This window comes from Lissotriton vulgaris, chromosome 12, assembly GCF_964263255.1.
Source record: "Lissotriton vulgaris chromosome 12, aLisVul1.2, whole genome shotgun sequence".
NCBI lineage: Eukaryota > Metazoa > Chordata > Amphibia > Caudata > Salamandridae > Lissotriton > Lissotriton vulgaris.
In genome coordinates, this window is record NC_141700.1 from 176,296,130 (window position 1) to 176,313,653 (window position 17,524).

The 17,524-nt window shown below is 40.0% G+C and overlaps 1 protein-coding gene across 2 annotated transcripts in view; it reads left to right on the forward strand.

Annotated features, from left to right (window-relative positions):
- ZNF536 (zinc finger protein 536) overlaps positions 1-8,539 on the forward strand; it is a 1,127,234-nt gene extending 1,118,695 nt beyond the window's left edge. For both annotated transcript variants that reach the window (XM_086947709.1, XM_086947710.1), the window contains one exon: positions 7,073-8,539. In XM_086947709.1, coding sequence (XP_086803835.1) covers positions 7,073-7,308 — 236 coding nt within the window. In that variant the 3' untranslated portion in view covers positions 7,309-8,539. The remainder of the gene's footprint in view (positions 1-7,072) is intronic.
- The last annotated feature ends 8,985 nt before the right edge of the window (positions 8,540-17,524 follow it).

Consider the following 17,524-nt stretch of genomic DNA (forward strand, 5'->3'; position numbering starts at 1 on the left):
TGAACAGATAAATACACATGCACATTTGCAACAAGCAGTAGGAAGTAAAGTTAAAAAAAATGTAAATCAACGCAGCAGACTGCAACAATTTTACAGGAGAAGGTCACGTCCTGCAAGCCAGGCAATGTTCTCACAAGATGAGTGCCAGGCCAGTGTGGTGGAGAAGAAGCTCCTCAAAGTTCAAAGGCTGTTTTTAAAAATAATGCTCTGTGATTTCTGCTCGTCTTCGCCTTCCTTCAGCGGCATCTGGTCCGCGCATTCTTGCATGTGGTTGTTGTGGCTGGTTGTCAATATTTGGTAGAATGTCATCTACATCCAGTTCCAAGCCTCTCCGTGTGGCAATGTTGTGCAGGATGGCACATGTCGCTACTATTTTGCAGCATACATCAGGGCGATATTGCAATGCACCACTGGTTTTGTGCAGTATCCTGAACCTAGACTTCATGACCCCAAAGGTCCGCTCTACTACATTTCTAGTTGAAATATGGGCATGGTTGTAGTTTTGCTGCTTACGGGTTGATGGATTGAGGTATGGTGTCAGTATATATGATCTCACACCATATGCACTGTCTCCTGAAGGAGTGGATCCTTAGTGTGGAGGTCCTCAGTCAGTTGTTTTATAACCTGATCTTGGTTCTTTAGTTTCTGGTTGGTTTCACTCAACAGAGTATTGTAATGCTGTGCAGTTGCATTTTCTTTTTCGATCATTTCACCATGCAACTTCTCTAGCTGATTACGAAGATCTACCTGAAGGAGTGGATCTTTTTGTGGAGGTCCTCTGTTAGCTCCTTTATAATTTGCTCTTGGCTCTTTAGTTTCTGGTTAGTGTCACTCAATAGAGCATTGTAATGCTGTTCAGCTGCATTTCCTTTTTCCAGCATTTCACCATGCAACTTCTCAAGCTGATTGCGAAGATCATTAAGTGTTTTGTCATCTTTTTTTCTTCAGCTGCTGCACCTCATCAAGATACTTCTCCAATTGTGCCTTGTCTTTATGCACAGAATGAAGTTCCTGGTCTTTCCTTTTTATGACAGCCTGCAGTTTGCGGTTCTCAATTCCCTTTGCATGGCAATCATCACGTAGCTCTCCAATGAGGGTTTCTTTTTCCATTAATATTGTCTGATAATCTTCCACACCCTCTTTTTCTTTTGTCTTTAAAGCCAGAGTTAGTCTTTGAATAGTTTTATCTCGTTTAAAACTATTCTTTTTTTCAACAACAAGTTCCTGTGCTTTGGTTTTTAGTTCAATCTGAAGAGCCTCAATTTTACTATCCTTTTTGTATAAAATATCTGTTAATTCTTTGATTTTACGGTCCACGAAGCTGTGATCACAGGCTGCGTCAAATGCATCTTCTTTCAGTGGATCGCCATTACTTTGCAGCGCTAGATTCGGCTGCTCCGTTATTCTGTTCTTTTCGATCAGTCTTGAAGCAGTGTCAGTTTTTAACTCATCGGCAGGTGGCACTTCAGACATTTTCTGTTCCAAATGCATCCTTAGAATTTTCTCGTTCTCTAGTAATGCAGAGACAGCTTCCACATTTGTTTGGGCAGTTTTTAGATCTTCTTCCAACTGAATAATTTTGCTATTTAGAAAATCTTCCACTTTTTGCACTTCTTTCTGAGCGTCTTCTCTTAAGCGCTGAATAGTAGATCCACTGTCACCAGTCAAGCTCTTAACACCTCGGGGAGAGACCAAAGGGACACTCAGTAACCCAAGCATTGTATGGGGCTCTATTGTTGTCAAATCGATGAAATGACCGTTGCCCAGTTAGACAAATATATTTTAACACATCTGGTAATCTGATGCAAGCTCTAGTAATCTCTTTCACCCTGCTAGATTTCAGATTCATAAGGACACCCACTATTCCTAAGGAACATTTTCCAGTGTACTTAAAATATAGCAGGTAGTGGGCATGGGGTTGATGTTTTTGTAAACAATATTCTTGTTGCACTAATGAGTCGAGTGATATTTGTGCTACCAGTATTATGATATAGGTTCTATTTAATGAGCTTGATGGCCACGCAGCCCCAACATTTTAATCTCATAAAAACAAAATTCCATGTAAATGCAACAAAAAGTTGCAATGCACCATCTAGCAGTCCTGCCCAAACATTTCCCTATGACTGCTCAGGTGCAAAAGGTGCCTGCACCGTAAGCAAGATTGTTTTGTGCTGGAGGGAACACCTTAATGCACAAAAATAGTCACCTGAGGCATTTTCCTCTTTCTATGAGTTGCGCAGAATGCGCATGCACAGAAAGAGGAAAAACCTAGGAGACATAAAGATATTTCTCCTCATTACGCCTCACCTGGGAAGGTGTAGCATTAAATTGCATTCCCAGGGCTACCACTAACGGTAAATCTGGGAATGTACCAAATTCCATTAGTGGATCCATGGGAACACCCACGCTCCACCCATGGAATGACTCACTGGGGCAGAGTAGCGCAACGCATTGATTTGAGTTACTCCAAATTTATCAAGTCACTCAGGGCCTCTTAAGGTGGCCTTGCATGGCATAATAAATCTACTTAACAGTTGCATTGCTCTTCCGCCCGTTGCATGGTGCAGGGGTGACACAACTCTCAGCCAATCAGGATTTATAAAGCACAGCTAATCACACAATTGGATATCCAGGCGCTTTGATAAACTCTTTGATACATTTTCCCATTAAGCTTTTTATTGATAACTATCTGACGTCAAGAGTTTATGAACAGGCATGGGATCCAGCAATAATGGCAGATTAATGCAATACTTAGGAATTTACTTTAATTACAGACTCCTATAATGGACCAATATTCTAGATATTGGAAATGTTGATGGAGAAAATAATCAACATGTTGTAAAACCAGTTAAACTGTCTAAAGAGAATGTCAATGTGATTAAGTTATATTGCTAAATTGAGTTTCAGAGCTAACATTATTACTTTATGCAGAAACCATCTTTGTCATTACATTTAAAAATAATGTGAAAGCTTTGTCTTGTGCCAATATTCCTAACTACGCCAATTTGTTACTTTGATTTGCTATACATTTATTTATGTACACACTAAAATTGCGACATGTTTTTTTATAGTTTAGAAGATTTTATGCAAAAGACATGAAAAAGGAAATAGTGAGAAAGGATAATATATAATAAGAGAGCAAAAACAGATCTCAAATCATCTATTTATCCTGTGTGTTAATTGAGAGATTTAGAAATAAATTCTCAAATCTGAGTATAATTCATGAAATTTCTTTCTTTAAAGCTATCCAATTGGCTATGCATATTCTCTTCATATTCCAAGTATTTAGGCAAATCAGAATAACATGACTGCATCATTGGTGAATGTTCAACAGTCCAGTCTGGGAATGACTAACTGAGCTGCTGCTAATGTACATGTACATCCACACAAAATTAATGTGTGCTATGCAATCATATCCGTATAGAAAAGAATTAACCAGTTAAATCACACTTGTTCTTAAGAATATGAGACCGTGACATTAAACAGTATTCAAAGATAACAAATGAGAAACATGGAAACTCTCCTGGAACTCTTTTCTAAATCACTGCTATACTTTTCAAAGTTGTTGCAAGTGTGATTCCCCAGTATTAGTTAGAATTGGAGAAGAAGTGGGCACCCAAGGAGATTAGGCTGATTAAAATCTTCTTGGCTTTATGGGTGGGAAATTGCACATGTCCATGTTAGTTTAGAGTTGCATCAGATACAATTGTATTTAAAGTGAGCATATACTTGGTGAGGGGATTTTAAAGGTGAAAGAAAATGTATTTGGTATAAAGGGTTCTATTGAAATAAACATAATGGGCTAACAGAGTCGTTTCTAGGTAAAGAGATTTGACAGTTATCTTGATAGTAAATATGGTAGAAAGAACTATATAGTAGACATGTATGGTAGCGTTCTGTATAGGCCTGCAGTAGGTTTATAGTAAAAGTGTACAAAAGCTCTAAATGATGATGAAAAGAGGGGAAAGAGTGTCGAGGTCGAAGTTGAACGTCTAGCTGCATGAGCATCTGACCAGTTGTAGTTTCTTTGATACTTGTACTTTTCAATTGACAGCCGTTATAAAACTGGATTATGTTAAGAACAATATTCATTTTGCACCCAGGAATATGGATTGTTCCTTGTTATATGTATGTGTGTGTACCTTTTTCACAAAAATATTTACATATCAATCGATCAAATCTTTATGTAGCAATTAATGCTATAAAAGCACATGTGAATCAAAACATCAATATGCTAAGACATTAAAAACCATCAATAAAACCATTGACAAAAAAATCCTGTAAACATGATCCATAAATAGCAGCATGGTAGCAGCAAGTAAGCATTGCCCATGAATAATTTCTTTAAACAATGCATAAAATACATTATACTAAAAGTCCAGGCTCAGATTAGAAATGAGAAAAACTTAGATGATGTGTCCACTTGATTGCAGAAATAATAACATTGTCGGTATGGTGCTACCCCAAATGGCCATTGTGTATCTACACTATGCCAGCACAGCATTCAAATCTGTACCCTTCTCTGCCTACGTCTCTGCATGCACAACAGGAAATGAGAGACCGCAAAAACAATTGGAGGTGCTCTGTTGGATTTAAGAATCCTGAAATCTGACCTATAGTCTCTAATCCCCATGCTGCAGCACAACAGAAATATCCTTTTCCTCCTGTGGATATGATATTGTGGGCAAAACAAAACAGAACATGGACAATGGGCTCCTTTAACTCAGGGCAGGAGGGGCAAGTCACATCAGGATTGATAGAGGGATGCGGCCATTTGGCAGTAACAGCATGAAGCAGCAAAGTCCCAATACCCAATCTGATATACAGGATTTTTGCAATCGGGGACTCAGTGGCATCCATGTACTCTTCCAGGGAGTACACATCTTTAAACTCTAGAAAACTAAAGCCAGAGGGCCCTCTCTCCCATTTCTATTCAGCCCTCCATCTACATACCTCCAATAGGTCCCATTGAGGACAGACTTGGGTATGCTACAAGTAATCTCAAGGTTCGCCCACAGTTGCTCAATCAATCGAGATTTGATGAACCCAAACCAAGAAATCCTATTGGCCCCAGGGTGACTTAGGATCTCCTCCAATCCCATCCTATATGGCACTGGGTCTTCAGAGGCCCAGACTGTCTTCCAATAAAACAAAGCTCTTTGACCCGCTCTATGTCCGATCGATCAATGTCCAAGATCTAGCCGGAGAGGGAGACGTGGGGTACTAGAGGGAACATTAGTTAAAAATTGTACAAATCAGTTCTTTACCATCTCCTGATCATTGACATTCTCATGCCCCCATAATTCTCCTTCATATAGCGAATGCCCAAGTGCTTTTACATTTGGACAGAGACAGTGGTCTAAAGCTAGAGCCCTGAAAAGACCTCGGGTTGCCTCCTGTATAGAGCTCCAGCTTAAATGTATTCTTCTGGATCTGTGCAGACCAGCCAAAGTGCTCCGTGGGAGTGTACACCAGATTTTCAAAAGTACTCACTCTCCCCAAATGGACACGATCAATGGACAGGTGTGGGTGGGTTTTTTGGCAAGGGTTCAGTACCATATACTTAGTCTTTTTAAGATTGATCTCGAGCCCTCTTTGCCTACAGAAGGCACTAAACTAGGCCAGCAGATTTTTTATGCCCATGGGAGATTTGGAGACCAGTAAGGTGTTGTCCACACACAGGAACGTCAGGACCTTTCTGTTGGCCAAACTCAGGGCATCCTGCTTGCACAGCTCCAGGTGGGCCACCAGGTTGTTCATATATACTAGGATCCAAGGTTGGAGCAAGGACCCATCCTTGCCTCACTCCCTGAGTAACTAGGATGGGCACTGTCAATCCCCCTAGGGTGCCACATCCAACTTGTTCGTAGTTCATCTGGTGCAACCTACTGATGACATGAACAAGGTATTTTGGAGCTCCTAGGTCTTCAGGTTTTCCACAGGGTCTCCCTCAGTACAAGGTCAAAAGCCGATCTAAGGTGAACGAAAACTACATAGATATGTCCACTTCCTAAAACAGCAAATTTCCAGTAAATTAATTGCAATCAATATATTTGGTCGGTGCAACTAGTCCTAGCACTGAACCCTTCTTGTACGGGAAATACCAAGCCCACATTTTCAATCTACTCGTTCAGCCTGTCCAACAATATCCAGCTAAAGAGCTTCTGCAAGCTGTCAGTAAGGCTGATTGGCCAATAGTTGGATGGAAGGGACCTTCAGCCCTGCCTACAAATCAGAACAATCTCTGCCCCTACCCACGTAGGGGGAATTGGCAATCCTTCCGAGATGCAGTTAAAGCACAGGGCAAAATAGTGTCCCTAGATGTCCTTGTTGGTTTTTAACAGATCTCCCAGTACCTTATCCAGCCCTAGCGCTTTCCCTGGGGTAATCCAATGAATTGTGTTAGAAACCTCCTTAGTATTCTTAGTGTTAATAGTGCACAAATCACAATCATCCTGATTGGACAGAATATATATATATATATATATATATATATATATATATATATATATATATATATATATATATATATATATATATATATATATATATATATATATATATATATATATATATACAGTATAATATGCTATTTATTACCATTGTGGTGTTGAGAGGGGCCATGGCTCATGAGAGGCAAAGCCTCCAATTATGCCACTCAAATCCCCCAACAAGGGTAAAAAAAAATAGCATATTACACTCTGCACGTCTCCCTGTACAGTTTATGCCATTGAATTGTTTTAAGTTTTTTCGTTTTTTTATCTTATTTAACCAAAACCATGATGATATTTGTGATGTAAGTTAAAATCACATTGAAGAGACCCTCTGACTATGAAGAGAGTTGTTTCCAAGTGTTAAGTAATTGCAATTTGAATTTTGAACAGTAAACGGTGTTTCTCATATCAATTTTACTCTAACGTGGTAATAAACTGAAAATATGTTATCCCACTGTTAATAATAATAAATGTTTTCGCTCAGTAGCAAAATCTGCTTTCTTATAAGTATATATTCTCTAATGATCTCAGTAAACTGGACAGCCACAATAGTTAACCACGTGTCTCTCTGCCCACAGGTCACCGGCCTTTCCAGTGCAGGTATTGCCCATACAGTGCCTCTCAGAAGGGGAACCTGAAGACGCATGTTCTGTGTGTCCACCGCATGCCTTTTGACAACAGCCAGTACCCAGACCGCAGGTTCAAGCGCTCCAGAGTTGACTCCGACACTTCTGCGAACTCCGAGGAACCTGTGTCTGTGAAACCTGGGAGTTCTTTAGAGCTAACAGAGGAGGGCAACAGTGCCCAAGAGTAATGCAGCTGAACAAATCAATCTGTATATTGCAATATTATTTTACAGGATTTTTTTAAGATATGCATTTGGGCAAGGGTGTGCTAACGGCATTCCGGGCAAAGAACACGTTTGGAATTCCCAGTAATGCCGAGACTATTTGAGGCAAACCACCCCCACCCGCCCACGAGGCACGGCTGCAAAACTGTTACCTGGCGACAGACACTTCCAAGCAACGCAGGTGGGATAACGGAACAGCTATTTAAAAATGCGAGGAGGTCGGTATTTATTGTAAAAGCAGGGCCTTTCAAACTTTAAAGTAGCCTTTGTCCAAAAATAATGCTCTTAACAGAAAAACGATAGCACGGCAATGATTTAATGTTGGCTTGAAGATGGAAAGGCTGCGTTTTCATTGTTGAAAACACCTTTATAATATGACACCAGCTGCTGTCATTTGCCTAGCATAGTAATGAGATGTGTTGGTAGACTGTCCTGGTGCCAGTCTGGCTGGAGCTGTCATTGCAGAGAAAATCGATTCGAGTGGTGTTGCAACTGCACTAAAGGAGAAATCTTAGACGGCCACGGGCTGGGGTCACTCCTGACCTGGACTGAGAGGGATTGGCGCTGTGCATTTTCAGTTCTTTTCTTATTCTTTTAAAAAACGGTCAAACAAATCAATGGGCTAGAATGACAAGCTTTGGAGATATGTCGAGAAATGTTCTTTTTTTAGAATACATTTGGCTGAATCGAGGCAGAATCTGTTAATCAGTTTTTTTTTTGTAGTGAAGTGAGTTACAGAAGGAGGCAGGTGCCGAGCAGGAGGGCTCTGTTTGGCGAAGAAAGCCAGCCTTCCCTGTAGCAGGACCCAGGCTGAGAGAATTTAATAGCATCACAGAAGATTTGGTTTCTTTAGGTACTTGAATGAAGGATTCCGCTAGTCACGTTTCGTTTTCATTTATATTATTTTGTTCGTGTGTTACAGACACAGTGCAGGAGTTTCTTTCCCAATAACGCTCTTAGAAGTAGCTTGGACTAATACTTATGAATGTAAACTTTGTGTGCTCTGTCTTTAATGAAGATAAACAGTGTTTCAGAGAAATATTGCTTTGTTTTTGTAAAACAAATAACAAATGTGTTCTATATTTGTGCAGACTGTGGCTTTTCTACCGAGTGGGTTCTTCGAAATGCAGCAACTTCTTCACAATATATGCAGCTTTAGCAAGCCTGTACATTATATATGTATAAATATGTGTTTGTATTTGTGTGTGTGTGTATATATATATATATATATACATATATACACACACTCACATATATATAGATATACATAGGTACATATATATGTATATATACATTGAAGATGGTACATATATATATATAGAAATATATGTGGGTTTGTGAGTATGGCAAATGTTCTATTGCAAATTAGCTACAGTGGAATATAATGCTGGCCCTTTAAATGTATTATTTGTCAGGACAAGGTTGTTGTTTTCCATTTACAATAATCGTGAAAGAATAACTTTCCAACCCCAATCAATCAAACTTAAAAGTCAGTGTATTTCAGCAGCGTTGGAGTAGGAATTAAAGAAAATGTTACCTCTAAGGAGACGCAGGAGGAGAATCGCAGTTTCTGCCCAGTAAAAAAGACATTTGTGGAAAAAGAAAACTGGACATTTCACCCATCACTATCTGGGAGCACAGAGTAAACCCCAGGGCCTTAATGTGTCAGCTCTGCCTAACGCAGTTTGCTAGAACTCCTAGACTGAAACCAGTGTATATAACAGATAGTGAAATAATCCTCTCTCTAACTCAAGCCTGAGACCTGCAAGCTTGCCTCAGGCTGAAACAGTGGCATGTTGGCACACAGCCTGGAAAAGACGTCACCCACCTGAGGAATCTGTGCCAACGCGGTGCCGGCACAGTATCAAACCACATGGCTCAGCACGGACCCACGCGACACAGAGGGAGCTGCTTACTTGCTTTTTCTAGTATAGTTCTCACTGCCTTACTAAAATCGAGTTGATGAACTTAATGCAACTGTTTCTATGGTCCTCCTGAGGGGACTGAAATGTTATTGAAAACTTTGACTGTAGTAAGCTATAGGGTTTTAACTGCACTACTGTGTTTGGTGACCTTGTCAGTCGCTTGCTTTTGTGTGTTTGCGCCGCATTCAGTATCTTAGCAAAAAAAAAAAAAACCTGAAAGTAAGAATAACACATTCCATTTCTTGCACTTTTTTGAGCTTTTTCAGTATTCTTTTTTTGTGTCTTCTGAGCAGTTTCAGATACAACAGGCAATAATTCTGTTTGTGACACTGGAAAACATCCTCCTGTTCTTTGTGATGTGTGTGTTGAATCCATTCAGTCAGGTGCTACTGTCCCCCCAACCTTCCTCCTTCCCCCACATAGACCATTTTCCAGAACGTTTGTAACCTGTAACACAAACAAGTGACAGAAACAGTTAGGAATTGTCCTTTCTGAGTACCACCCTGATTCTCATATCTAAACATGTCACGTTCTTTCTCTGTAACTTCTGTAGTCTGTGATACTGGTCATAATACTGTCTACATTCCTACATGGAGAAACAAGAAAATCTATCTTGGAGGAAACTCCAAGACCAATAGAGTAGAGGATTTTGTTGCTATGCTTGTAACAAGTAGAAAACTTTGTATTTAAAGTTTATTCTTGGTCATTATTTATTATTACAATACATCAGTTGACAGAATTTTATTCTGGTATAGAAGTATTAAAAGTTGTTTTTTTTCTCAGCAATGACTTGTTTTTTTCTGCTGTTAGAATAAAAATGTCTTTGAAGCAGTACCGTTATCCAGTGTTTTACGCAATAAGACCTCTACCTCTGGGGGAAAAAAATGTTTTACTACTCACTTGTGTTTGTCAGGGACAGGTATTTTCTCTTGCATATTTATAAAATTTCAATTTGAATCACCATTTGCATCTTTGGCTGATAGGCAGTTACCGTGGTGCATCAAACTCTATGTGTACGGACCATTTCCGGGCTCCTTAAGATTAACCGACTAATTGTACAGTATAAACTTATATGTATGTATATTATATATACTATTGTGCTTAATTAAACTATTGTGGCAAACAGTTTTATCATGTAGAAATAATTGCTTTTTATAGACCTACATATATAACTAACAAACCAGATATAAAGATTGGCAAGAAAATATTTTTCTAATATTGATTTTAAACAGTTTCAAGTGTGTTTTCTTAACCAGACTGGGCACTCAACTTTTCATATAGAACTAATTTACTCCACAGAATGTGTATATTAAAATAAAACATTCTGAGTATCCATTAAGGTAATGCATATCAAAGAAATTGAAAAAAATGAAAAATGGATGTGCCCCTAACTTACCACCAGGATGAGGTAATTTTGCTTCCAGTATGTTTCATTTTATGCTTTTGTCCTTAAAGCATGTACAGAAATGGATGGTCTGACTTTTGCATCTAGTACACAATGGAATAAATACTAATACCTCACTTTAGCCACTTTGTTAAATGGAATATAAAATCTCAGAGTTGATTGCAAAAAGTACTAATTAATTTTGGAAGAAGATCAAAAAGGAAATTTAGGCTAATTTGAACCCCAGGGTCACGACACATCTAACAACATTGAGAACCAGCAATTAAGAACATACTTTTATGAGCAAGAACTCCAAAATACAATGAGGCTATTCGCAAACTAACAGACAGTTCAGCTTTATGCCATGATAGTCTGCCTCAAAGGACAATATAAGTCATTAAATACCCTTGCCTTCAGTTATATCCAAGAGCCCCAGGCAAGGGCCTACAACAAGTGAAAGGACATTTAACACCTGGTTAAGTCAAAGACAAAATGGATGCAATCCCTATAGCTTATTCGGTTTCCCTTGAAAGCAAAATCTTTTACATTAACGCAGGGAAAGGAAATGTAAAATATTAGAATGTCGGGGCTCAAGGCTATAGTGTCCATTATTCCTCCTTTGACATGTCTTGGTGAACCTCAACATCCCCATTTTCTAATAATACTTCATGTTCAAAAAGATATTGTGAAGTGTGTGAGATCCACTTGTGATTGACTAAAATGTATAAAAGAATTGGGAAGCCACCAGGACACGTCATTTTTAGATCCCACTGTTGAATATCAGTCGGAAATATTTGCATACGTCTTAACTGGCAGCACTCTTTTCAGAAGGAATGAGTTGATGCCCTGAACTGGAAATGGGCACAACCCTGTAACTACATGAGTTAAGAAAGATGAATATGATGATTGATGAGAAGGGTTCTAACTTGGAGGACTGTAAAACTATGTATAGGGTTAACCCACATTGTCCCTAACAGTTCTGCCCCCACCTGTTTGCTGTGAGGGAAAGTTTACAATTATCCACATTTCAATACTCATTAAAATGAACATTACAGCGAGTCCTTTACAGAAAGTCTTTCCCAAAGATGCAGCGTTTTAATTCATGGTGCTGAGTGACTTAACCTATCAGACAGGTGCTACAAAAAGTAACCCCTCTCTCTACTAATGGGCCCCTTATAGTGAGTATCCCGTTGTTGGGGGTGGAAATTTCATACCCCCATAGTTAATGATATTAGAGGAACAGTTAACTCAGAGGTTCAGGAGTTAATAGGGTTTAAATGTGCAGGTAAAAGTGGGAAATGAGAATACACTCAGGAGTTGGTAATTCTTGATCTGTTTCCCCTTGTTGTTCCCTGTTCTTCCCTGTAGTATATCCCTCAGAGATTTTGCCTTCTAAGAGCAGCTGAAGTGATATTACCAGACATCAGACTTTACGTAAATCTCAGAATCTTTAAATTGTGTTACTGACACCACCAGAGATTCTCAGAAACATGCAAGGGGACGGGGGTTTTCATGGTAAATCAAATCAGTGGGACCTCATGCCGACGGATGGAGCAGAACAGCTAGCATCCTGGTACCCTTAGTAGAGGATGAACGACCTGTCAAGGGCTGGGGAGTAATTAATTTCCATCAAGCATTTCTCTAATGTAAATCAGTCCCACCAGTGTTTCGGTAATAATGCAGTACATTCCAGAACTGTGCTGGATCCCTGAGGATACTGAAATGTAAGACATCACTGCTATTTTACAACATACCAGCAACAAGACAACACTGCATTGGGAGGTGTCCTTATTTCCTTTAATAATGAGGCATGGGGTGTTTAAAAGACTTAATGACAGTGGTGCATAACAAATTGCTGTGAGAATAGGTGAATGGGTCTTTCTGCCAAGTAAGAGTAGCACTGATGTCAATTCACAAGAATGCGATGGTTAGTGCAAGTGATATCACACTCCCTTTAAGTCCCTCATGATACTGCAGCATTGACCCCTTGTGTCATCCTTAGCCACACAGCATCCTTATTGCTATTGAGAGGACACAAGAATGGTAGTCCACACTGGAAACTAAAAAACTAAGGAAAGATCAAGGGCCAGATGTAGGTAATCCCAATTTACCTATTCTTAAATACCAAATTTTACCGATTCGGTATTTAAGTATAGGTAAATGGAATGTAGATAAATTTTCAGTAAAAATTACCGAATCGGTAAGATTCGGTATTTACCGATTCGGTAATTGCCATTCGTTCCTATGGGTCTGGAGGCCCATAGGAATGAATGGCAATTACCGAAACGTTAAATACCGATTCGGTAAAATGGGGGAAACATTTAACGGTGCCAGGGTGTCACTTTGACACCCTGTTGCAACCCTGAATCGTACTTGTGTGCAGATGTGGCACACATACATGCCCTAAGGTCATTTATGTCTGCCACATGGCACAGTTGAAAATGCACAGATTAGCATTTTCAAAGGTATTCCTTATTTAAATAACGAATCCTAAAATGAGAAAAGCACTCATTTGAGTGCTCCTTACATTGCAAATTCGATCATTTACCGATTCGGTATTTTAAGGAATCGGTAATTTACCGATTCCTTCAAATACCGAATCGGTAAATTACCGAATTTGCAATTTAGGCCACCTACATCCCGAATGCCCAATACCGGTCGCTAACGGCCGAAATTCGGTAATTTCGGCCGTTACCGACCAGTATTGGGCCACCTACATCTGGCTCCAAGTGCCCTCTCTACTTGCTGTTCCTTCTTTTACTTTTGTGAGCCCTGAGACCAGTGAAGAACCCTAACTGGCGTCTATGAACAGCTGTGTAGTTGGCGGATGCTGAGGCGTGGTAGACCAAACACGACAAGAATCAGGTGAACTTCAATTAGGCTTTTTAATGTTTTTTTTAAGCCCCGCTGCTGAGCTCCTATCTGGGAATCATAAACACAATCTCAATGCAAGTATTATGGTTTACCTTTCTGAAAATTAGGGAAGCATGCTTTGAGGGGGGGTTATGAAAATTGGCAAAAAAACAGTGTAGTGCCTTGAAAAAATGCACCCCAGTTGAGCATGCCTTTTAAAAGACTGGGCAAAGTTCTGTGGGTTTTAACCTGTTGCTATTGTTAGATGTGTTAGAATAAAATAAAAAACATTCAGAAAACACGGAAATTGCAGCGAAAGGAGGATGGAAATTGAAATGATCCCAGAGTGAAGTGTTTTGCTGTTAATACCGGAATACAGAGCAAGAGACATTTAATGGGTTCTATTTTTATTATACTATGCTGAATAATTAAGTTTGAGGCTAAGTGTCACGCAGATTTATCTTTTAATTAAAAAAGCATGGTTCACGCATATTTGAGTGGTAGTCCAAATAAATGCAATGTAGAAATTTATGTTTGTTTATCTAGGCGTTAATTACCTAGAGATTGTTCCGGATTACCTCTTTTTATAAAGTGTCATAGGCTCATGTCACAAGTAATAAAGCTTACCGGTGCAACCATATCAATTTGCACACGGTAACGCTGGTGTGTCCCAAGGAAAAACGCCTCAAAGTGATGCTCTGTTTATTTCTCCCATTCCTTTCATCAAACAAAACTACACATTGTGTAAAAAAATCATTAAAAAAATGTGAACTAGGAGAGACTGCTAGAAATATATATTTATATGCTTTATAGTTATTTACGCAATGTTTATTTATAATTTTTGTATGCAAAACAATATGGTTTATGGATCTGTATAGTGCTAACCTACCAGAGATTATCTGGTTCCGCTGCATATTTGGCGTGTGAGCTAGAAATTTTAAAATGTGTAAACATACATGAAAATGAAATGTGCATGATGTTATTACAAGGCACAGCTTTTACATCTCTTCCTCACTCTGGACGTAGAGCTTAAATTAAAACCCCGAGCTGTCGCCAGAATCCGGGCACCATTCATCAGGCTGTTGTCAATCAATTCTTCATTTGAAATCCGATATTGTGCGACGATTATTTGTCATTTAATGCCTGAACGGAAAAGCAAACAACTAGAAAAGAAAGACAAATCATGTTTTTTTACATCTCATTTTAAATCACTTTATTGTGGTCTGAATCCTAAAATGTGTAATTATTCGTCCTTCCCATACTGCTTCCTTGTCCCTGCTGTGCCTTTTTATGTTGGGTTTCTTCAGTCCAATTACTCTGTGCCCCAGTCCTTATGACATTGTTAAAATAAGAAACTATGGGGTATTTATACAAGAGAATAGCGACACCAAAACATCACTTTTAGCGCCGTTCTGGTGGCGCTATGCCCCTCTCCATATTTGCAAAGCGGCGTTAAGCCACTTTTTGTGCCGTAACAGCGACTTGCAACTGTGGCCCCTTTACATGCATCACTTTGCGTCACAGGGGCCTGCAGTGGGTGTTGCTGTGAGCGTTCCACTGCAACAACCATTGCTTTTTTGAGCTGCCCCAGATTTACAAGGAGGTGTACACCTTGCAGGAGCAGTTGTTAGAGAAGTTGTTAGAATGGCGCATGCGTAGAATGTGTTTTATTTCTCCTCGTTTTTTCTTTCTATGTGGGCTGCATTCTGCAGCACACATAGAAAGAGCAAAACACCATCAATGTTGTTTATGTGCAGGAAGGTGTTCCATGAACAATCATTAAATAATGCCGCTTTCTATGTGTGCTACACAGCCGCGGCCTGTAGTGGGAGTACCTGTCGGGCGGTGACGTGGGGAGGGGGATTTTGCAGTGTGGGGGGTAGTAATGTATGGAATACAGACCTTAACAGGTAAGTAAACATATAAATAAATAAAACAAATTTCGTTGCACGCACTGCATCGCATTTGGTGATGCAGTGCACGCAAGGACATTCGTTTTATTTATTTATATGTTTACTTACCTGTTAAGGTCCGTAATCCATACATTACTACCCCCCACCCTGCCCCTCCCCCTCCGCACGTCACCACCCGGCAGGTGCTCTCACTACCGGCCGCGGCTGGTGCTGCAGAATGCAACACACATAGAAGTAACACATCACCATTCTGGATTGTTTATGTGCAGGAAGGGACACCTTCCTATACATAAGCAATCATTTCCAGAAACGCAGTCACCCTTGTACTATGGGTCAAGGGTGGCTGGGTTGGCGCCAGGCAGCTAATTTTAGCCCCAGTGCTAGGGAAAACACAGGGGTGAATTGTCTTGCTGTAAATATAGAGCATCCCTGCGTTTTGGAAGTGTCGGAGCGGGGAGCTGCTAAATTTGGCACAGCTCCGCGCTCCAACGTTTCCTTGTAAATATTCCCCTGCGCATTTTTATAAAACAAGTATAACTGAATTTATTGCAGCCTGTACGTGTGGACAAGAATGAAGATGGAACACATATATGCAGTACTGGTAAAGCTTCATTGGCTGAATCTGGCTGGATTTGGTGCCTGGAAACACCACTGTCGATTTTGATTTGTCACAATTTGCTTACATTTTTTTTCAATCCTTGGCTAGAACATCCATGTCCCCTTCTGTTGGAGTTTACTTTCATTTGCAGGACGGCCATTCTGTGATCTACCTCATCTCTTCAGCCTCTTAGATTTGGACAAGGATTCTGGTTTTGGCATTTCTGATCTCCAGCACGTTGAACCCTCAGTCCCACACCGGGCGTGGTGACCCTTTAGCTCTACTCCATCACCCATGGTTCTGGGATAGCAACACAGTAATGACGTTTCATCCTTGACGACTTCCAGTGACTCCAGAGCAAGATCCACGCCCGGAAATCTGTTGCCCTGATCACCTACCATATGATGTCACATTCCAGCAGTTTGCTTTAAGCCACACAACTATCCCTTGTTCTTTTTTTTTTAGATAACCATTAATTGTCATGTTTTACCTTCTCCTTCCTGGATATTTATTACACTTGCTTTCATACACCTTTTTTGTATTGTACACTCTGTTTTTACTCTGTTGATTCCTTTTGTGATTTGGATTTTATGAACAGTATGTTGAGCAATGTAGCTATGTGAAATGTCACCTTCCAAGGTTATCAAGATGAGGTTTGATGACATTCCAGTGAGGGAAGAAAGCAAAATATCAAGAAAGGAAACCCTGAAGGTTATTCCTTCCTCCGTGCTCTCTCAATTGTGAATGAAGTACGCCTGATTTCCTGTAAAGGTGAGGCACAGCACTCACCCATACACTGACGTTTGCAGCTGTAGGGTAGCATTAAGATTCTATATGGCATACGTTACAAAAATCAAAAATGTTAGTCCACCGAGGCTTGACAGGACAGAATTTGGGAGCATTTCCTTTAGTACAGACAAGCTAAGCTAAGAATTATACTGACAAATATGGCTGGATTAAGGGGGGAGATGTTTCAGCATGGTTATTGTGTCAAGGAGAGAAATTATAGTTTGTCAGTAGTTTGAGAAGGACGGGTGATGGGAGCCATAGTAAGAAGGGAGCTGTCTACAGGCAGATTGGAGCATATGTTAAAGGAATGTGTGACTCCTGTACACACCGTTGTCCTTGGTACAAATAGGAGAGGCTAGATGATAATCATTTACAAGACTCCACTGCTCTTGGGTGGCCCTGGTTACAAGTATGTGGCTTGTTCCTTTTCGGGTGCAAACTCCTGGAACATGATTCCAGGTAGGTAGTGTTTGCCCATGCTTTAATTGATTATACATGTGCTGGTTGCCAATGTGCAAATTGCATCCACTATATTTCAAGTAAGTGCCTCAGGGCAATGATCAGGTGGTGTGGCAATTTTACGTTTGCAACCCCTTTCCTTTCAGGAGCATCTCCTGTGGCTCTAGGGTATGGGATACCACAGTTTCTAGGCACTGCTTCTCAGGCCTTCCAAGCAATTGTTACTTGCAGGGTAATCCCACACTTCAGCACAAAAATT